This window comes from Oncorhynchus clarkii, chromosome 1, assembly GCF_045791955.1.
Source record: "Oncorhynchus clarkii lewisi isolate Uvic-CL-2024 chromosome 1, UVic_Ocla_1.0, whole genome shotgun sequence".
Taxonomy (NCBI): domain Eukaryota; kingdom Metazoa; phylum Chordata; class Actinopteri; order Salmoniformes; family Salmonidae; genus Oncorhynchus; species Oncorhynchus clarkii.
The window spans coordinates 15,771,649-15,793,525 of NC_092147.1; the positions used below are offsets into that span (position 1 = coordinate 15,771,649).

The following is a 21,877-nucleotide window of genomic DNA, read 5'->3' on the forward strand; positions in this document are numbered from 1 at the left end:
TGTCGAGCAAATTACTGCTGGTCTCATGGTAGTTGACCCGGTAATTAGCATAAACAGGTTAAGCATCTTCTGCATAGCATAGCCTACAAGCCACTGATGCAAACCTTTTTGAACATCAACATTTGAAAAAGTCTAATAAATCAATCTACACCATCACAATAAATCCATGATCTATTTTAGACATTGTCTAAAGAAACATGATATGAAGAAAATGTAGTCTATTTCAGAAGAACAGAATCTGAGTTATTTTTGGCCTGATATTTTTACCTTTATTTAACTAGGCAAGTCAGTTAAGAACAAATTCTTATTTTCAATGACGGCCTAGGAACAGTGGGTTAACTGCCTGTTCAGGGGCAGAATGACAGATTTGTACCTTGTCAGCTTGGGGGTTTTGAACTTGCAACCTATTGGTTACTAGTCCAACGCTCTAACCACTAGGCTACCCTGCCGCCCGCTATGCCATATGGTTGTGGACTACACTAGTTCATTTAGTATACAAGATTTGCTTAGAATTGTGTGGCATTATTTCATAGTATGAAGAAATCAATTGAACATAGCTTAATAAAATAGAAAGGATATTTACTCCAAATGATTTGAAAGGAAGTGCGCACATGCAGCAATTCTGTGTTGAGCGGTTAACAAAGAAACTGGTCCTCCTATATGCCTAATTATAGCTAGGCTAGGGGTTAGGGTTAAGGTTAGGGTTAGATGAAGGGTTAGCTAAAATGGTTAGGGTAAGGGGAAGGGTTAGCTTACCAACATAGGAGCCAAGCTGACTCCAGAGGAGGAGGAGGTGATCAACAAGAAGAGGTTGAAGAAGATTCAGAATTTGCTAAGCAGTTGCAAAGTAGCTAAAAAGTAGTAAGTAGTTGCTAATTAGCTAAAATGCTAAAGTTGTCCATGACAGGATTTGAACACACACCCTTTGGATGGCTAGATGTTTGCATTATACACCCACCTATCCACCCTGACCAACCACCCTCCTTTAATTTTCCCCTTAAGTAACCATCTGCCTTATGTAACCATACCAAAAGTAACATATCATAATGAATAGAGTGTCTCGGATTTACATAAAGAATAATATGAAATGCTCTGAGAACAGATTTCCCTGAAAGGACTGTGTAAGGCCCTGTGCTTTGATGTTTCACATTGGACCTGAGTGGGTCAATGTCTTTATCTTATTGTGTCAGTGAAAGGATCAGGCTTCTTGCACACTTCCTCTCGAGACATGCAAGTCACTTTAGGTGACATCACAGCCAACACACCAAAAGATTAGCCCGGTCCTGGTATACAAGAGGAGAAGGTCCCAGGTATAAGTACTGTGTATAGCCAACTCCTATTGTTGCTGTCATGCCTAAGACTTGTATGGTATGACAGATCTGGGAACAAGTTACCAAAAGTGACCCATGGGCTTTTATTTCCACATTTATTGGATCATGTGTAGGCAGTCAAATGTACATGTTTAGTCAATAGAGGTAAGCAGTTGCTCCATATCACCTGGCCATTTCCTCAATAAACAAACAGAGCATTGAATAAAGCATACATTTCAGAGTAGGCCTATCTCTTCAAAAAAAAGTTAGCAATTGTTTTGCACCAGAGCTTTTTCCTTGCATATCCCCAAAATGTCCCTTAAATATATAGAGTAAATGCTTTATTTGTGAAAGCAAGTTTTGATAAGGCAGTTCTTTGGTCTCTTTAGAAAGGCATGTGGCTAATGTGTTGTCTAGGTGGGTTGTCCGGGCAGGTCCTGGAGAGAGGCTTGGGCCCAAAAGCTTCCTTATGGGTCGTGGTGAAGTGTTGCTCATTGTAGGGAGCGGTGATGTGGCTGAATTTAATCTACAGACAGACAGAGAGAGAGAGAGAGAGAGAGAGAGAGACACAGAGTGATAGAAAGGGAAAGAGAAGATTAAAAGACACTGGGATAGAACAACTTGCTGATTGGTGCACACAAAAGGGGCAAAGAGCTTGTGTGTGTACATGAACCAGTTTCCTGGTAACAACCAGTTCTCTGAGGACGTATTAGGTATTCTGAGATATTTGTATTGTTTGAGCACTGATAGCGGCAACAAATCTCCAGGCAGATTGTAAAAAAGATGACACATTAGACATTATGCCATGTGTGTCTAGGGAACATAAAGTGAAATGTGAACATAATAAGCCTGAAGTAAGGTCAGTTTGACCCTCAAAACTTGTTGGAAAAAAGAATTAAATGTACATGTGCATAATTAACAATACTGCCCTCTAGCGTTCATTTGTACAAACCTAATTGACTAGAAACTTAGCTGTTGTGATACAGCCTGGAAACTAACCAGGGTCTGTACTGACGCCTCTAGCACTGAGATGCAGTGTCTTAGACCGTTGTGCCACTCGGCAGCTGACTGCTACTGAAGTTATTTAACTACCTGTTGAAGTTGTTTTGGGCTAAGTTCCTGTCTCCTGGAGTTTAGTGGGAGGTAGTCCCTTTGAACAGTAGTCGAGGCTGTTCCAGGATCTGGGGAGTATACCATAAATCTTATTGACAAAAAAACTCAATTAATATGGAATGGAACCCAACTGACTGGGACATCTGAGAATGTTTTGGTTTCTCTCTCACCTCGGCCAGTCAGCACATGGCCAGAGGGATGGGTATGCGGCCTAGCTCGATTTATGTCCCTCTTGGGGTAGTCTTCGTGGGCTGCGGTGCTGTAGAACAGGCCTCCCAGAATGGGTCTGCCGAACTCCACATTGCTCTTGGTCCTCACGTTGGCTCCACTGAAATGCACCGGCCGCTCTCTGTGGTTCTGCTGCGGAGGGGAGGGAAATCCAACCAGGCCGATTAGAAAAACAGTAGCCAGAAATGCAAGTTGAAATAAAGGTTATGTTGGAGTAATGAGGCTGCCCAATGTTGCAGGCCACTCCCATGCAAATAAAATTATTAATGTGGGAACAACGACAAAATATGAATGTTGGTTCAGCCTACCATCTTTTGCCCAAGAGTACATTTTACATCCAAGGTATGAAGTGGGAGAACGCAAGGAATGGAAAAGACATGGGAAATGCAAACATGTACCGCAGGACAACAAGGCCGACATGTAATTACACAATAATCGCACCTACCATCAACTTATGTTTTAATTCTCGTAAAACCTGTGCTCTTTTGCATCATAACATTTCTGTATGGCAAGGTGCTACACGAATGTCCTCGATCCATTTAAAGGCCTGGAAGCCAGTGATACACTCAAATCCGGCCTGTGGATGGGTAAATTGGAGAATTTGGGTTTCACCTCAGAGAAGAAAAAGCTGTTGGTTGTGGCCATCATCCTCAGTCGGTTGCGCCCAGGATCAGTGTCCCCTCTGGGGACTGAGCTGAGAGTCTTGTTCATTTGCATCAGTAGAACAGGGGCTGGGAAACAGACCCAATACTGGGAGTTAGCTAAGCAGGAGAATCAGAACACTGATTTCATAAGCTATTTCATAAGCTAAGCAATACATTTTTATGTCTGTGGGCTCTTTTAATAGTAATTGCAATCTAAAAGAAAAAATCTAATCCCGCAATTTGTTTTGCAATAGAATATATGAATACATTATATCAACAATAGTTAGCTGTTTGGAAGCAATTCAGTCAGAAAGATAGAAGTAAAAATAGATAATCAATCAAATCCATAGGGTTAACAGTGCAGTATGTTATATCATTGATGAACAGACTATTAATTAATAACCTTGGCTTACACACCTGACTTGGCCTCGCGAAACGTGTCAGCCATTGTAGATGTCCATTTGTTTTCAGAGAAATCGCCAAGATTGACCTTCAAACGTTCCTTCACATTGACTGGACTGGGTCAGTGAAAGGTTGATATATTAGACAAATCCTAAAAACATTGATTATTAGGATTTGGACAGGCATTTGCTTTTATAACAGGAAAACGTGACACGTTTTCTAACTACAAGATGACGGAGGTGATGTGAATTTTGGCATGCATACCAGTAAATCACATACCTAGGATTGCCAGGGTGTCTAAAGGACACCTCCTGGGTGGTTTTAGTTTCCTGAATCTTCTGTGGGTCTCCCATTGCCACTGATGAGTGGATTTGCTGAACCGGAGAAGGAAAAGTACAGTATACCCTCAGAAAAGTCAAGTACACCCTCAACAAAATGTCATTAACATCTTATCAAAGGCCTTCTCAAAGACATGGTGTGGGTTTGTTGTGGCTTTGTAATCCGCAGGGAGCAAAGAATAGTAAGCAAGATAATTATCAAAGGCCAGTTTAGCGCTCATAGCTAGTCTATTTAATGACCATTCATAGAAAATATTCACATGATTCCATTTTTCACATACAGCTATTGTACAGAAAACAGAATTTCCCAGTAGCCTAACTATTCCAGGATATCAATGGCAATCGATACCTTCTCCACAGGTTGAGGTGGGCTGTGCCATTGTCCCTGGAATACATTGTTGTGGTGGGAGTCAAAATGTTGGCCATCCCTGTCCCATTTAAAGGTGGGTTCTCGCCCTGAATCACAAAGGCATTGACAATGTCACAATCTGACTCAAGGTTACACATTTACAAAAACAGAGCTACTCTTTTAACCATACAGTCAGTGTAATGGTTTACTGAAGCACCACACCCAGCATAAAGGTTCATCCAAAACAAGTGTGTGCCCCCGTTCTGCAAAGCTTTATGCCAGGCTTCCATATGCCAGGCAGTGAATGACAAATATTGTAGATAGCCTACATAGGCATACATAGGCCTTACCTATTTCACTAATCCAAACAGAGAATGACATCACAGATATAGTATACATGCATCTACTTTTAGACAATAACCTAGATTTGAAAGAGCCACTGACCTAGGTGTTTGACCTTGGCCTTGACAATGGGCGACACATTGTATGGAGTGAATGAAGCTTTATGAGTGGTCACAGGAAGCTTCTCCTCCAGCTGTTTCTTCTTAATGGCCATGACTGGCCGGATGGGTTTGGTGTGGGTTGAGGCCAGGTGCTGGAAGCCCTCTGCCTGGGTGGTGAGGAAGTTGACCTGCCTGGGGTCTTTATGCATCTGGAAGTTAGTGCACAGCTTAGCCCAAGCAGGTGTGCGGCAGAGGGGGATCTGTGGGTGGTGGGGATATGACTTGACCGCTTCGGTCAGATACTCCTTGATCCGACGCAGGTCTTTGTGCTCGACCTGGGCAGGGATGGGGCGAGAGATGGCGAATCTCTTGGGAAGGGTGGCAAGAGAGTTGAAGTCCGTCTGGAAGGTGGTCTTAAATGCCCCGTCAAGGCCATTGCAACTGTCGCCGCCCCAAAATGGAATGTGTGAGGACTGAAGGAAGTCCTTTCCCATCAAGGTGGCTTGAATCAATGTGCTTACAGCCATAGCACTTCTTGGACTGTTATTACTTCTTCCTGTGTTGTCTTTTTCCTTACATCAATGTGCCTTTCCTGAAATGGTTCTCTCTCTTTTTTTAGAACTGTGGAAAGAAAATGCAGTGGTCTCACCATGGAAACCAAGATAGCACAAGTAATAAAGATGTCACAATACAATGAGAACTGAGAGCAAAATTCCCCATTCTTTTCTTTATCATTCTATCTATTCTATAAGCTTTTTTTGTGTGGATAATATGAATATCTGTCCTATGTAGCCAATCACATACATACCTTGACATGACCTATTCACCTATCACTGTACATGCATTATGACAGCCCTGAGTGACAAATGTAACATTTTCTGTTATTTAAGAATGAAATTAAGATCTGAATGAACAGAAATGACAATGAACAGGAATTAGAATGTTCGTTACCTGCTACTATGTGTTTATTTGTCTATAGCAAAGTGAAGCTTTAATTAGGCAATGAGAGTGACTTACCCATTCCAAAGTGAAGAAAATCACCTGAATAGTGGTAGCTGCACGTTTCCCTGCATCAAGTGTCTTTTATGCATAATTTAGCATTTTGGTGGATAATCTTACAATATCAATTTGCCATGTCTCACGTTCACATATAAACACTGTTTGCATGGCAATGCATGCAATTAGTAAGATTTTGTTTTTAAACTTATCACCATGGTGCCAAAATCACAAGCAAATATTTGCTGGGGGAGAACCTTTAATGGTGTTAATGTTTCACTGTGGCATATTTTCAGCCATTACAGTGAACCTGTCCTCCCCATTTCTACCTCCACTGATACATTCATGCATTTAGCCATATGCTATCACTGGCAGTATTTCTAGCAGAAAAGACACAAAACAGACATTGACGATAGATTGTTCTTATAAATACATTCTAAAATAATGCACACCTGAGACAGGTATGGTAATAGAAATGACCTCATCAGAACAGTTCACTTAGTCACACCAGCAGGTGGCAGTAAAATGTAATTATCTTAACACCTGGTCCAAGTTAGTGATCGATTGTGTTCGTTTGAGTACAATTTAGTAAATACAGTAAGTAGTATATTGCAACTTTCTATAATCTTACATCTAATTTTGCCCACATTTTGCAACTGTTAGTAGAGTCAGAATTGATGAAACAGATGTGTGCAAGAAAAAAATGATGCAGGATATGATGTAATATAACTTCCGCCTTGTACAGTCTCTTTTCGTTAAGGCTCAGCCATCGGCCGGGTGGGTGTATATATTTGTCCGTAACAGTTTTTGTGAAATTGACTACAAGACGCATTTATTGCGTAATAGAAATACACCAGTGTCCCTCCGCTAAAATAACTCTCTAAATATCCATTTGGTTATCATATGTGAGACTTGTAAAGTCTAAATATGAGTATTGAAATATAACGAGCTCCAGCATGTGGCAAAGAAGCACCCGCTTGACCGCAGCTGTTAGTTAGTTAGCTTGCCACAGCTAACGTTAGCTAGTAAGTTAGCAAGATTTTTGGCCGCTCATTCTAAATGCCAAAGGGATAGCTAACTATTCTTTTAATACTTAATGAGCTTATTTTTTTATTTAGATGTGCCGGGGATTGGCTGACTTGGCTACCTAACTAGTATGCTAAGTAGATAACAAAATAGATATGTATCTAGCTACTGCCATCAACTCGCACCATATTTTATCCCAACAGCCTGCCAACATGCAGATCTTCGTGAAGACGTTGACGGGGAAAACAATCACCCTTGAGGTTGAACCCAGCGATACTATTGAAAATGTCAAGGCCAAGATCCAGGATAAGGAAGGTGTTCTAAGTTTCATTTGATCCGTAATATAGTATGACAAAATGGGCTGTTTTAAATACTTAGGGTAGGTTGCTTTTGCACTGATACTAGGTTTGTGCTGTAGTGAATATGCTTTTTATTCTCAGGCATTCCACCTGATCAACAGCGTCTGATCTTCGCTGGCAAACAACTTGAGGATGGTCGCACCTTGTCAGACTACAACATCCAGAAAGGTAGGCGATTACGAGTTGACAGTGGGCGCATGTAATGCTGCTCATTAGTTAAGCATCAGCCCTGTGTGAAAACATACCTGGGAACTTTGCATCTATCCACTATGATAATGTTCCCATCCAGAGTCCACCCTTCATCTTGTGCTGCGTCTTCGTGGAGGCATTATCGAGCCATCTTTGAGACAGCTGGCCCAGAAGTACAACTGTGACAAAATGATCTGCCGCAAGTAAGTAGAGCTAAGTACAGTTGCATTAATGGTGGTAATGAACTGTTTTTACAATTAAGGTCAAAGCATATCTTTACACTTAAGTTTCCCTTTTACAGTAAAAAAAAACATTCATCCACATTTGCGATTGAGGTGACAAATGCAACATCTTTCAGAGCAATTGCAGTAATGTTGCTGTGTACAAAGGAAAACTATTTTTAGTAGACCGGATAGCGAGGAATGAAAGTGCGCTAGGGCAGTGGCTTAGACCACTGGACCAGTCTTGGCCATACATTTTGCACAGTTCTGAACTTGTGTTGCAGGTGCTATGCTCGCCTCCATCCTCGTGCTGTCAACTGCCGCAAGAAGAAGTGTGGACACACAAACAACCTGCGCCCCAAGAAGAAGCTGAAGTAAACAGTTGGCTTGGTGCTTTTTGTGGAACATAAGCACAACTGTTAAATAAACATACCAAAATGTACTTTGGCTGGCCTTATTTGTCTTGATAATCCAAAATTGTTTTAAAAACAATTTAAAATTAGGGCCTGGATTCAATCAGATTGAGCATTAAACAGCATCTACGTTGCAGATGTTTGAGGTGTAACTGAGCAGCTCCTCTTGTGCGTCACAAACTCCTATTATCCTTACTGCGTAAGAAGTTAAATGGCACTAGATAGTTTAGGCTCTGTCGATGTCAGAACACTGATAGGCATAAATCCCTTGATCAAAATGAACATGCATCAGTAATTTGAGTGTTTGAACTTGAAATGCAGCTGCATGTGATTTTGCTGGATATAGTCAGGCCTGGTTTTGTTGCATCCAATGGCAGAGTCTGCAATAAGGTAACACTAGCTTGTGGATTTCAGTGGCATAAAAGCCACTTTATACTTGATCCAGTAATGCAGTCCGGAGGGAGGGTGTGAAGAGCTTGGAGGCCAAATCGAGCTTCATTCTGCATCGCAGTGCGCCTCCCCAATTTTGTAACAATATGGAAGGCTCCATATAGCTCAGCATTGACAATGGTTGACTGTAGGTGGGGGCGGTACATCACTTACGTGACAAAAGGCTATCGGAACAAGTTCATAAATAACATTTGTGATGCTTTGTGTAGGCACTTAAAATAAGTGAACTCCTGGGAAGAGATTGGGATAGATGTGGTAAAGAAATCAATGGAAGCACAGTGGGATAGGATGCTGGATTGGTGCACATTCAAATCTGATATTTGTCATGTAACGCCCAGAATTTGGTAACTAAAATCACTGCAAACCATTTAAAAGTTGTCCTTTTCAGATTTAGACAGTGCTAAATGTTAACTCCCATTTGTATAAACTGGTAGCATACAGAAATCTAGTAGTCAAAAGTACCATTTTAAAAGAGTTACAGTTCATAAGGAAATCAGTCAGTTGAAATGCTCATTAGGCCCTAATCTATAGATTTCACATGACTGGGAATACAGATACTAAAATGAAAAGGCCATGGATCAGAAAGCCAGTCAGTATCTGGTGTAACCACCATTTGCCCCATGCAGCGTGACATCTTTTGCATAGTTGATCAGGCTGTTGTGGCCAGTGGAATGCTGTCCCACTCCTCTTTGGCGGGAACTGGAACATGATGTCGTATAAATCGGTCCAGAGCATGCCAAACATGCTCAATGAGTGACAGGCCGTGGAAGAACGGACATTTTCAGCTTCCAGGAATTGTGTACAGATCCTTGAGACCATGCGTTATCGTGCGGAAACATGAAGTGATGGCTGCGGATGAATGGCACAACAATGGGCCTCAGGATCAAGTCACGGTATCCCTGTGCATTTATATTGCCATCGATAAAATGCAATTTTGTTTGTTGTCAGTAGCTTATGGCTGCCCATACCAGAACCCCACCTCCACCATGGGTCGGTCACTCTGTTCACAATGTTGACATACATCAGCAAATTTCTAGCAGTTGAAACCGGGATTCATCCAAGAAGGACACACACTTCTCCAGCGTGACAGTGGCCATTGAAGGTGAGCATTTGCCCACTGATGTCGGTTACAATGCCGAACTGCAGTCCAGTCAAGACCCTGGTGAGGACGACAAGCACGCAGATGAGCTTCCCTGAGTCAGTATCTGACAGGTTGTGCAGACCGACAGTTTTATCGGGTGGCTGGTCTCAGACGATCCCACTGGTGAACAAGCTTGTTATGGAGGTCCTGGGCTGGCGTGGTTACACGTGGTCTGTAGTTGTGAGGCTGTTTGGACGTACAGCCAAATTCACTAAAACAACATTGGAGGCGGCTTATGGTAGAGAAATTAACATTAACTTCTCTGGAAACAGCTCTGGTGGACATTCCTGCAGTCAGCATGCCTTTTGCATGCTCCTTTCAAACTTGAGACATCTGTGGCATTGTGTTATGTGACAAAACTGCACATTTTAGAGTGGCCTTTTAATGTCCCCAGCACAGGGTTCAACTGTGTAATGATCATGCTGTTTAATCAGCTTCTTAATATGCCACACCTGTAGGGTTGGGTAGGTTACTTTCTAAATGTAATCTGTTAGTTCCTAGTTACCTGGCCAAAATTGTAATCAGTAACTTAACATTTGGATTACCCAAACTCAGTAACGTAATCTGATTACATTGTTACTTAACCCCTTAATAGGCATTAGAAGACACAAATGTATGTTACCAATTGAGCATCTATTTCTGGATAAATCAATGTTAAAGTTGACATAGCCATATATGGAGGTAACATTTTATTTTATGGGTTGGTTATGTAGGCTTCTTCTAACAAATCGCTTTCTACTACACATTAAAAATGAGTCTATCAGAATTTCAGTCATTCCAATATGGTATAGGACTTGGAAATATAGATTAGCCAAATTGTTTTTTTTTTACACCTATTTAACTAGGCAAGTCAGTTAAGAACAAATTCTTATTTTCAATGACGGCCTAGGAACAGTGGGTTAACTACCTGTTCAGGAGCAGAAGGACAGATTTGTACCTTGTCAGCTCGGGGGTTTGAACATGCAGCCTTCCGGTTACTAGGCTACCATGCCGTTTAACCTGAGCATAAATGATATATTAGATTTGCACATGCAATATAGACTTTTCTATTGTGTTGACAAATGTACGTTTGTTTATCCCATGTGTAACTCTGTTGTTTGTGTCGCACTGCTTTGCTCTATCTTGGCCAGGTTGCAGTTGTAAATGAGAACTTGTTCTCAACTGGCCTACCTGGTTGAATAAAGGTGAAATAAAAAAAAATGCCCGCTGTTTATGATTTTGTTGTCATGGACGATTGATTAGAGTTGAAAAATAAATGCTGCGATTATGGAATGGCATGCTTTGAGTACTACTGAAGTGCTATTTACATGTGAAAAATAATACCATATGCTGGATTTGCTATAGGCCTATTGTTTACCTTTTTGTTGTTGACACTTTGATATCTTGATAATATGCAGATGTTTAAAGGGCAAATCTACAGATGAAACAATAACAAAACGGACACCTCGCCTCTGTTTTGGTAAAAAGCTGAGGGATGGGCCTGGAGAAATGTAACCACTCTCAGATTAATAAACAGCTATGGATGCAAGGACTGACCATCCCTCAGCTTTTATATTTTTCAAAGTAGCCACCCTTTGCCAAGAGTGTGCAAAGCTGTCATCAAGGCAATCTCATCCAGCTTCATGAGATAGTCACCTGGAATGCATTTCAATTAACAGATGTGCCTTGTTAAAAGTTCATTTGTGTTATTTCTTTCCTTCTTAATGTGTTTGAGCGAATCAGTTGTGTTGTGACAAGGTAGGGGTGGTATACAGAAGATATCCCTATTTGGTAAAAGACCAAGTCCATATTATGGCAAGAACAGCTCACACTTAGTGTAAAATACACAAACAATAGCCTATGTTGAGGTAAAAATCTGAGTATAATGCTTGTATGGATGTTAACCCCAATACATGTTAATTTCGTCATCAATCCGGTGGCTGTACAGCATTTAATGCGATGCGGTCTCTGCAGAAGTCAGAGCATTCATACTTCTTGTGCTTCGCAGAGCTGTTGTCAAGGAAGTGAGTATGTGTTTATACAGGATCTCCTGACCCCACCTAGCGTCAACCAATCATGTCAATGCGGAGCCATACGGAGCCCACCACATTTTTACAAAATTTGGGAGGTGCACAGCGATGTGGTACAGAGCTTGATTTGGCCTGCGCAAGCCCCTGTGTCAAACCTTCCGTAGCAAGCATAAATTGGCAGTCAAAACGGTTCGCAGGTATATTGTGATGAAATTGACTATTTGGACTTTGGCAGGGGTTTTTGGCTGTTCGTGCACACCATTTTTTCTTTCTTTAGGCAAGTCTTAAATTCGGTAGCCTAAGTATACGCCCCTTCGTAGGTCGGGATGCCTTGTAAGGATCCGATGGCGAGTGCATAATCCACCTCTACAGTCAGTCCTATTAGCCAAAGTGCAATCATTGGATAATAAGACGGATGGGCTCCAATCAAGACTATCCTACCAACGGGACATTAAAAACTGTAATAACTTAGGATTCGACGACATGGATAACATACAGCTGGCTTGGTTTTCGGTGCCTGGGGATGCGGTCTGTGTCCATTTGTAAATAACAGCTGGTGCACGAAATATAATATTAAGGAAGTCTCAAGGTTTTACTCGCCTGAGGTTGAGTATCTCATGATTAGCTGAAGAGCACACTATTTACCATGAGAGTTTAAATCTATATTTTTCGTAGCTGTCTATTAACCACCACAAACCCAATGCTGGCACTAAGACGGCACTCAACGAGCTATATAAGGCCAAATCAAACAAGAAAATGCTCCAGAGGAGGCACTCCTAGTGGCCGGTGACTTTAATGCAGGGAAACTTAAATCCGTTTTACTCCATTTCTACCAGCCTGTTACATGTGCAACCAGATGGGAAAAAAATCTCTCGACCACCTTTACTCCACACACAGAGACGTGTACAAAGCTCCCCCTCACCCTTCATTTGGCAAATCTGACCATAACTCTATATTCCTGATTCCTGTTTACAAGCAAAAACTAAAGCAGGTAGTACCAGTGACTCGCTCAATACGGAAGTGGTCAGATGATGCAGATGCTAAGCTACAGGACTGTTTTGCTAGCACAGACTGGAAAATGTTCCGGGATTCTTCTGATTGCATTGAGGAGTACACCACATCAGTCACTGGCTTCATCAATAAGTGCATCGATGACGTCGTCCCAACAGTGACTGTACATACATACTCAAACCAAAAGCCATGGAGTACAGGCAACATCTGCACTGAGCTAAAGGGTAGAGCTGCCGCTTTCAAGGAGTGGGACTCTAACCCGGAAGCTTATATGAAATCCCGCTATGCCGTCCGACGAACCATCAAACAGGCAAAGCGTCAATACAGGACTAAGATTGAATCGTACCACACCGGCTCCTACCCTTGTTGGATGTGGCAGGGCTTGCAAACTATTACGGACTACAAAGGGAAGCACTGCCACAAGCTGCCCACTGTCACGAGCATACCAGATGAGCTAAATGACTTCTATGCCCGCTTCGAGGAAAGCAACACTGAAGCATGCATGAGAGCATCAGCTGTTCTGGACAACTGTGTGATCACTGTCTCCGTAGCCGATGTGAGTAAGACCTTTAAACAGGTCAACATTCACAAGGCCGCAGGGTCAGACGGATTACCAGGACGTGTACTCCGAGCATGCGTTGACCAACTGGTAAGTGTCTTCACTGACATTTTCAACCTGCCCCTGACGAGTCTGTAATACCAACATGTTTCGAGAAAACCACCATAGGCTCTGTGCCCAAGAACACCAGAGTAACCTGCCTAAATGACTACTGACCTGTGGCACTCACATCTGGAGCCAAGAAGTGCTTTTGAAAGGCTGGTCATGGCTCACAACACCATTACCGCCTCAAAAGATCAGAAGCTTATGCAATCTCTATTGCACTCCACACTGCCCTTTCCATCCTGGACAAAAGGAATACCTATGTGAGAATGCTATTCATTAACTACAGCTCAGCATTTAACACCATAGCTCATCACTAAGCTAAAGACCCTGTGACTAAGCACCTGGATCCTGGACTTCCTGATGGACCTCCCCCAGGTGGTAAGGGTAGATAACAACACATCTGCCACGCTGATCCTCAACACGGGGGCCACTCAGGGGTGCGTGCACAGTCACCTTCATGACTGCATGGCCAAGCATGACTCCAACACCATCATTAAGTTTGCCGACGACACAACAGTGATCACCGACAACGATGAGACAGCCTATAGGGAGGAGGTCAGAGACCTGGCAGTGTTGTGCCGGGATAACAACCTCTCCCTCAACTTGATCAAGACAAAGGAGATGATTGTGGACTACAGGAAAAGGAGGACCGAGCACGCCCCCATTCTTATCGACGGGGCTGTAGTGGAGCAGGTTAAGAGCTTCAAGTTCCTTGGGGTCCACATCACTAAGGAACTATCATGGTCCAAACACATCAAGACAGTCATGAAGAGGGCACGATAAAGCTTATTCCCCCTTGGGAAAATGAAAAGATTTGGCATGGGTCCTCAGATCCTCAAAAAGTACAGCTGCACCATCGAGAGCATGGTTGCATCTCCTCCTGGTATGGCAACTGCTCAGCCTCCAACCACAATACACTACAGAGGGTAGTACATAACTGGGGCCAAGCTTCCTGCCATCCAGGACCCATAAACCAGGCGGTGTCAGAGGAAGGCCCTAAATATTGCCAAAGATTCCAGCCACCCTAGTCATAGATTGTTCTCTCTGCCATCGCATGGCAAGCGGTACCAGAGTGCCAAGTCTAGGTCTAAACGGCTTCTACCTCCAAGCCATAAGACTCAGCTAATCAAATGGCTACACAGACTATTTGCATTGCCCCCCTCCATTATATTCTTGTTGCTCTTTAATTATTTATTTATTTTTTACTTCAATTTATTTTAGTAAATACTTTAACACTTATTTGTAAGAAAGCATTCACCATAAAAAAAAGTATTTTATTTTACAAATATTTCACTGGATGTTTAAACGTGACGTATGTCCTTGTTCACTGGCAGGCAGTGGGAGAAGATGGATTTTGGCCGACATTCTGCAAATGTTCTCAATACAGTTGTCTGTTCCCCAAACTAGAATCTGTTAACAGTGGACAAAGGTCTGTTTTTTATTTTTAAATCGTGTTGCTTAGGAGTGCAAATACGAATTGAGTTATTGCACACGCGCACTTGCATATAATGCACCAATAGGATCTCGCTAGCTCGTGCTTGTTCTGTCCACTATTGCTAATTTGTTCCCATTAGACCACAGCCTGTCGTTTCCATCTTGGTTTTGTTATAAAACAAATAGTTGACAAAGCTATGCTAATGTCAATCTGATTAAATCTAGCACTAAATGTTTTCTTGGGACAGTCTGTTGAATTGATGTTGACTAGAGAAACGTTTTGTTTATTCAAAATTCAGTCCTTCATCGGAGCATGGACAGCTCCAAAAACATTGACAAATCAAGGTGACTCGCAAAAAAACATTGACAAATCAAGGTGACTCGCAAAAAAACATTGACAAATCAAGGTGACTCGCATACATACTTGCATGGAACAATTCATGCAAAGGAAACCAACAAGCTGACAAAAGCACAATGCTCTTGTGCTTGATGATCTTGAGTGCAGTAAACAGGATTTTTTATTAGAGATTGAAAAACAGGGCTCTTGTTCAAAACTAAATGGAACATCTCTACCAAATTACTGGCAAGTCAAATATTCAGACCCCTAAGCTAAGGGGAATTCATAAAAAACAAATCTGTTAAATGACTGATGTGGCAGTCGGTGTTTGACTTGGACTGAAATAGGTTCTGGTACTCATTTTGGGTGCTGGTGCTGTTTATATTTAGGTGCAGGAGCTCCACAATACTTTTGAGCTAATATTCTATAGGAGGTGCAGGAGTTCTAGCAGAAGAACATTTAGGTGCCGGTTCTCAGCTCCGGTGAGCGCATGCCCAAGTCAAGCACTGGTGTCAGTCGATTATTTCGATAATTTTTTACAGTATTTGAACACGCTCAAACACTGGATGAATTAAGAAATCAGTTTGCTGAGGTATTTTAGGTATTGGTGGTGGTCAAAAAAGCCCCATTTCCACTGGCACTTAAAATTAGGGCCAAATTCGATCTGGCTCGAATGCAATTCTCAAAATCAAGCTGAGTCGAGGGAAACTCGGGCTAGCGCAGCCCAGTTCCACAACTGGTGCCAGCCCGACTAGAATTCAGGCTGAACCCATTACTATGCAACCACCAGTTTGATCACTGCTGGATGCTGACACCAAGTTTAGCTAGTCTGGGATTGTTCCTGTTAGCTAGCACATGGCAAAGCAGTACTGCCGTAGTCAGACATGATACGAATTACCACCATATCTGGATCCTTCATAAATGTTTTGCACTACACAATCAACTTTCATGAGAACAATCAGCCCTCAAACGCTAGCTAGCAAATCAGAGTTGAAACAAGCTAGCTAGAAACTTTAGCTGGACAGGTCGTATTTAAAGCTACATTCTATCAAACCTGTCGTCTGGTTTGCTAGCTAGCTAATTGCCAATGCCATTGTAAGCGAGGTAGGAATTCAGCTAGGTAACGTTAGCCTGTTATGCTAGCGATGACACGAACCATTTAGCTAGCTAGCGTTAGCAAGCTAAATACAAGGCAGAGTCTGGCTGGCACAGGCAGGAGGAGTATGGTGTAACGTTAGTTACAGCATGGTGTGCATTAATTAAATAATTTAACATATTGCTGAAGCTAGCAACATTAGCGAAGCCAGCTGCACAGTCATATATTGGCTACCTAGCAACATGGCATCATTTCGAATTTCTGGAGGCAGTGGAAACGCAATTCGAGCTAGCCCCGTTGCCTATGGAAAACAGGGCTTAAATAACTTGTGAATATGAAGAGGATAAGGATAAGAGATCCTACTCTCAATTTTAATGACAGAAAAATTCCATAGACAATTCAAGTTATTTTTTCATTATCTTATCGTGCAGTCCAGTCAGTACAGAACGAGTGTGGTACGTGGGTAAGAAAAGTAAGTGCATCTTTGGTACTGCATTTTGTATTGTTAAAAAACATTTTGGGGCCACTGTTTTCTCCAGAAGGTCAGAGATGGGCTTGTAAAACGACCATGTTACAAAAACGAAGAATATAGGCATCATGACGTACTCAGAGCAGGTGAAACTTTCCGATTATCCTCACATCAATTGTTGGATTAAAATTGATAGTCAGTAACACTTCTAGGTAGTCAATGTGCATTTGAAGCAAAATTAGAAACCACACTGTTCAACAGAATACAATTGAAGTTTGTATAAATTAACAAAAATATGCTTTGGTGATGCTACATAACCTACAGAGTACTTGTCAAAAAATAGTATTGCTAATTCAACACTGATTTAACCTTATTTGTACTTAATACCAAGAAACAATGCCTCGAAGTCGAGGTCAGAAGAAAATCACTTGGTGTGCATCAGTGAAAGTTCAGATACCAAGTTAGCTATATGTATTGAATCAAGTACAGGACATATTTACTAATAACACTACTTGTGCTTTTAATAAATCTATTTGTAAACGATTGCACATTGGATAATGTGCATAACTCACATTACTGTACTTGGCAAGGTTATTTGCTGAGTTCATGCAGTTTTGGTGATAAGCCCTCTGCAGCTCATCATTCTGCAGTAACGTCTCTGTAGGATCACCAAATCATTATTATGGCAACTGTTGATGTAATACAATACATAAGAAAATAGAAGTTAGAACTTATTCATCATATTGACAAATGTAAACAATAATTAGGCACCTACATTTTTAAGCACAACCCCAGATTCAATTCAACTACGTTTGAAGTTTAAGACCCTCTATAAAAGGAGGTTGACAGAATCATAACCTAACTACATTTACATGAAAATGGTGTAAAGGTCAACAGAAGAACGTTTAAATAGAAAAACAGACCCTGTGGATTATGCTCCCAGCCTCCCACCTAACAATATAACTGATTCTTATGTACAGCTGCAACAGGTGAAGTCAAGGTGCTACTCTCATTCACTGCAGTTATGTGCTTAAGAAAACATTGTTCTGAAAGAGCTTAAATTTTCCTTCCTTGTCCATCGCCCCCAAAACTTCTGTCATTGTGGTGCGCTATTTGCTGATGAGCTTGGCCAAGCTCTGTCGCAGGTCATTCAGGTCGTATATCTTGACCCCAAGGACGTCGACGACCCGCTGAACCTCACTCTGCCCCTGTTCCCGCTCCTCCAGAGTGGAAGCTAGAGTCTGCTCGGCGCTCTCCACCCGTTGCTCCAGTTCTGCGTTTCGTGTCTCCAGATCCTAGAAGGTCCACAAGTGACAGAGGACTACCGATCAATTCATGTTAAAATGGTCAATGTCATATCAATTGCCCACCCTGCTTTTTTGCATACCCTTTGAAAACTCTCACAGAGCCCCTAAATCAGTTGATAATCACTGGTGTTCAGTATTCACTAGTGTAGAGAAGCCAAACATGCATGTTCTAACCCAATTCCCCAAACTCACATGAAGTCTCTGAACAGCCTCTTCTCTCTCTTTCTCCAACTCATGGATATCTGATTTCCTGCTATGTAGATTGTGGATTATCTAAAAAAAGAAACCACAAATACAGTAATCCTTTGGTTTTATATTAGGATACCCATTAGCTGTTAAAAGCAGCAGCTACTCTTCCTGGGGTCCACAAAGGACTGTAGTGGTTAGAGCGTTAGGCCAGTAACCGAAAGATAGCTGGTTCAAATACCCAAGCCAACAAGGTGAAAAATCTGCCGATGCACTTAACCCTAGTTTGCTCCAGGGGTGCTGTAATACTATGGCTGCCCCTGTAAAACAACACCTTTCACTGCACCTATCTGGTCAGTGTGTGACAAAAAATAAACATCTAAATATATGTTTTCTCTGAACTCTATCGAATCATAAAAAAATCATGCGCATGGTGATCTTAGACTTGTGTGCAGCTGCTCAGCAATGGAAACCCATTTCATGAAGCTCCCGACAAACAGAGGCAGTTTGGAACGCAGTAGTGAGTGTTGCAACCGAGGACAGACAATTTTTTACACGCTATGCGCTTCAGCACTCTGGGATCCCGTTCTGTGAGCTTGTATGCTTTACCACTTTCCGGGTGAGTCTTTGTTGCTCCTAGATGTTTCCACTCCACAATAACAGCACTTACAGTTGACCGGTGCAGCTCTTACAGGGCAGAAATTTGACTTGTTGTAAAGGTGGCATCCTATGACGGTGCCACGTTGAAAGTCAATGAGCTCTTCAGTAAGGCCATTCTAATGCCAATGTTTGTCTATGGAGATTGTATGGCGGTGTGCTTGATTTTATACACCTGCCAGCAACACGTGTGGCTGAAATAGCCCGAATCCACTAATTTGATGGTGTCCACATTCACTACATGGCCAAAAGTATGTTGAATAAACCAGGGAGGCTTTCCAATGCCTTGCAAAGAAGGGCACATATTGGTAGATGGGTAAAAAAAAAAAAATACCAGACACTACATATCCCTTTAAGCAGGGTGAAATTATTAATTAGGCTTTGGATGGTGTATCAATACACCCAGTCAATACAAAGATACAGGCGTCATTCCTAACTTAGTTGCCGGAGAGGAAGGAAAACACTCAGGGATTTCACCATGAGGCGCATAGTAATTCTTTAACAGCTACAGAGTTTAATGGCTGTGAGAAGAGAAACTTGCTAATGGATTAACAGCATGGTAGTTACTCCACAATACTAACCTAAATGACAGAGTGAAAAGAAGGAAGCCTGTACAGAGTACAAATATTCCAAAACATGCATCCTGTTTGCAACAAGGCACATAAGTAATATTGCAAAGAATGTGTCAAAGAGATGAACTTTTTTTCCTGAATAAAAAGCATTATGTTTGGGGCAAATCCAACACATTACTGAGTACCATTCTTCATATTTTCAAGCATAGTGGTGGCTGCATCATGTTATGGGTATGCTTGTCATCAGCAAGGACGAGGGGATTTTTTTTAGGATAAAATAAATGAAATAGAGCTGAACATAGGCAGAATCTTAGGAAATTCTTGGTTCAGTCTGCTTTCCAACAGACACTGGGAGACAAATTCACCTTTCAGCAGGACAGTAACTTAAAACAAAATGCCAAATCTAAACTGTTCTTGAGTAGCCTAGTTACAGTTTTGACTTAAATTAGCTTGTAAATCTATGGAAAGACTTAAATTGTTATCTAGCAACGATCAACAACCAACTTGACAGAGTTTGAAGAATAAAAAAAGGGGCAAATATTGTACAGTCCAGGTATGCAAAGCTCTTAGACTTACCCAAAAAGACTCACAGCTGTAATTGCTGCCAAATATGTTTCTAACATGATTAAATCAAGATCAGTGTTTTATTTTTCATAAAGTTTTTAAAATTCTTCCACTTTGACAGAGTATATATAGATCGACAAAAAAAACATTTAATGCAACAAAATATGGAAAAGTCAATGGGCTTGAATACTTTCCGAAGGCATGAAAATGTGCTACCCTATTTTCAGAATGTTTTGGGCGTTGTCATTACTCATAGCACTCTTGAGCAGTAGACCAAGTTTGTAGCTGCTCCAAAATAACTGTACTTTCTCAAAATCTAATAAATCAGATTGTTTGGATGACTGACAGGTTTTCCATAATGCAGCTGGGATTCATATAATCCATCCAATATAGATATACCTAAAGCAATTTCCTTTGAACAAGAGGTGGAATTTACAGTATGCAAAATACCTCTACCAAGGCTTTCTACTTCCAGATGGGAAGTGCTTTAAAAAGAACTCAAGAACGACTCGTTTTTTGAGATTCTCAAGCAAAAACCTGTGTTTATACCTCACTAGTTTCTTTCAACGGCACTGTCTAGAGAGCCTAGAAGCCTGGCTCCTTGAGGTTAGCAGTACCTGGTTGCCTAGAAGAGGGTCAGAGCCCCAAGCCTTACCTGGTCTTTTGCTTTGAGCAAGGCTTCCAGTTCCTCCAATGACTGGGTCAGCTCATCCCTCGTCTCAGACCCACTGGGACCAGGCCCTCCACTCTGAGCCTCCAGCTCTGCCACCTGCAAACACACAACAACAGAGAGTGACAGACAGAGGGAAAGGAAGAGAGAGAATAACACTAAATAAGGAGTTTTTCAACCCTAGTGTATATGCAATGACAGTGGATGGTTGAACATTAGTTCCTCTCGGCGGTCAGCTATGACGTGTTAAAAGGACCACAATAACACAGAATACATCACTATGGAGACATTTTACTAATTGCCAGAAGGGTTTTAAATTAAGGTTCGCAGATGGAGACATTAATTTGACCTACTTGTATGTGTTTAGCATAGAAATAGACTCAAAAGGTCTGAATTCCACATATACTCATGTGGTGAGTTATTGTGATTAAAAAGGATGACAAACTGTTTACCGCTTGAAGTCAACTCCACAACCATTTTTTTTTTTTTATTCCCCCAAAATTAAATTCCCCCCCAATAAACAAACTGACTTGTTTATTGAAAACTGCCTGTAATTTTCATGGGTTTGTGCTCAGCCTTCGCAATTACCATCTCTTCATTTGCATCTCCTCTGCATATTCATAATGGCCCTTTAAGATTCCATATCATGCCATCCATCGGAGCTCAAGAAAACTGCTGTAGGGGTATCACATTCCTATAGGACCCAAATCAAAATGTGACAATAACTCAGAGGGAATGATGTTACTGCTTGCGCACAACTGCCCTCATACCACCGCTGACAATATAGAAAACAGACCTACTGATCAGATTTCTAAAACTACTATCAAGTTGCCTTGCAGGAAAATTAATAGGAGCCTTTACCCACCTAGATAAGAGGAATACCTATGTAAGAGTGCTGTTCATTGACTACAGCTCAGCGTTCAACACCATTGTGCCCTCCAAGCTCATCATCATGCTTAGGACTCTGGGTCTGAACACCTCCCTCTGCAACTGGATCCTGGACTTCCTGATGGGCCGACCCCAGGTGGTGAGGGTGGGCAACGTCACCTCCGCCACGCTGACCCTCAACACAGGTGTTCCACAGGGGTGTGTTCTTAGTCCCCTCCTGTACTCCCTGTTCACCCACAACTGCGTGGCCAAGCACAACTTCAACACCATCAACAAGTTTGCTGAAGATACAACGGTGGTAGACCTGATCATCGGCGATGATGAGTCAGCCTACAGGGAGATCAGTGACGTGGCAGTGTGGTGCCAGAACAACAACCTCTACCTCAACGTC

At 41.8% G+C, this 21,877-nt stretch overlaps 2 protein-coding genes across 4 annotated transcripts in view; one reads left to right on the forward strand and one right to left on the reverse strand.

The window, feature by feature from the left end:
• The first annotated feature begins 6,571 nt into the window (after nt 1–6,571).
• On the forward strand, nt 6,572–8,060 carry LOC139415283 (ubiquitin-ribosomal protein eL40 fusion protein). Of its 2 annotated transcripts, none has more exons than XM_071163305.1 (5): nt 6,572–6,600; nt 7,053–7,164; nt 7,290–7,376; nt 7,498–7,600; nt 7,903–8,060. In XM_071163305.1, the coding sequence occupies exons 2-5, from the start codon at nt 7,062–7,064 to the stop codon at nt 7,994–7,996; spliced, it is 387 nt and encodes a 128-aa protein (XP_071019406.1). In that variant the 5' UTR covers nt 6,572–6,600; nt 7,053–7,061; the 3' UTR covers nt 7,997–8,060. The 2 variants fall into 2 exon arrangements, with proteins under 2 accessions (XP_071019406.1, XP_071019413.1); XM_071163312.1 differs by having other exon boundaries at nt 6,600–6,848.
• A 6,935-nt stretch (nt 8,061–14,995) lies between these two features.
• The window catches only part of LOC139369515 (homer protein homolog 3-like), a 34,743-nt gene continuing 27,861 nt past the window's right edge, over nt 14,996–21,877 (reverse strand). The window contains exons 8-10 of one of the 2 annotated variants that reach the window (XM_071108790.1): nt 20,584–20,697; nt 18,142–18,222; nt 14,996–17,937 (exon numbers count right to left, since the gene is read on the reverse strand). In XM_071108790.1, the coding sequence (XP_070964891.1) occupies nt 17,752–17,937; nt 18,142–18,222; nt 20,584–20,697 (381 nt within the window). In that variant the 3' untranslated portion in view covers nt 14,996–17,751. The remainder of the gene's footprint in view (nt 17,938–18,141; nt 18,223–20,583; nt 20,698–21,877) is intronic. The other variant, XM_071108864.1, reaches the window with a different exon arrangement.

Excerpts from the sequence above, each read along its gene's own strand:
- LOC139415283 (XM_071163305.1), top strand. The coding sequence starts at position 7,062 with ATGCAGATCTTCGTGAAGACGTTGACGGGGAAAACAATCACCCTTGAG. Across the intron at positions 7,165-7,289 it reads CAAGATCCAGGATAAGGAAG|GCATTCCACCTGATCAACAG; the intron begins GTGTTCTAAGTT and ends TTTTATTCTCAG. Across the intron at positions 7,377-7,497 it reads AGACTACAACATCCAGAAAG|AGTCCACCCTTCATCTTGTG; the intron begins GTAGGCGATTAC and ends GTTCCCATCCAG.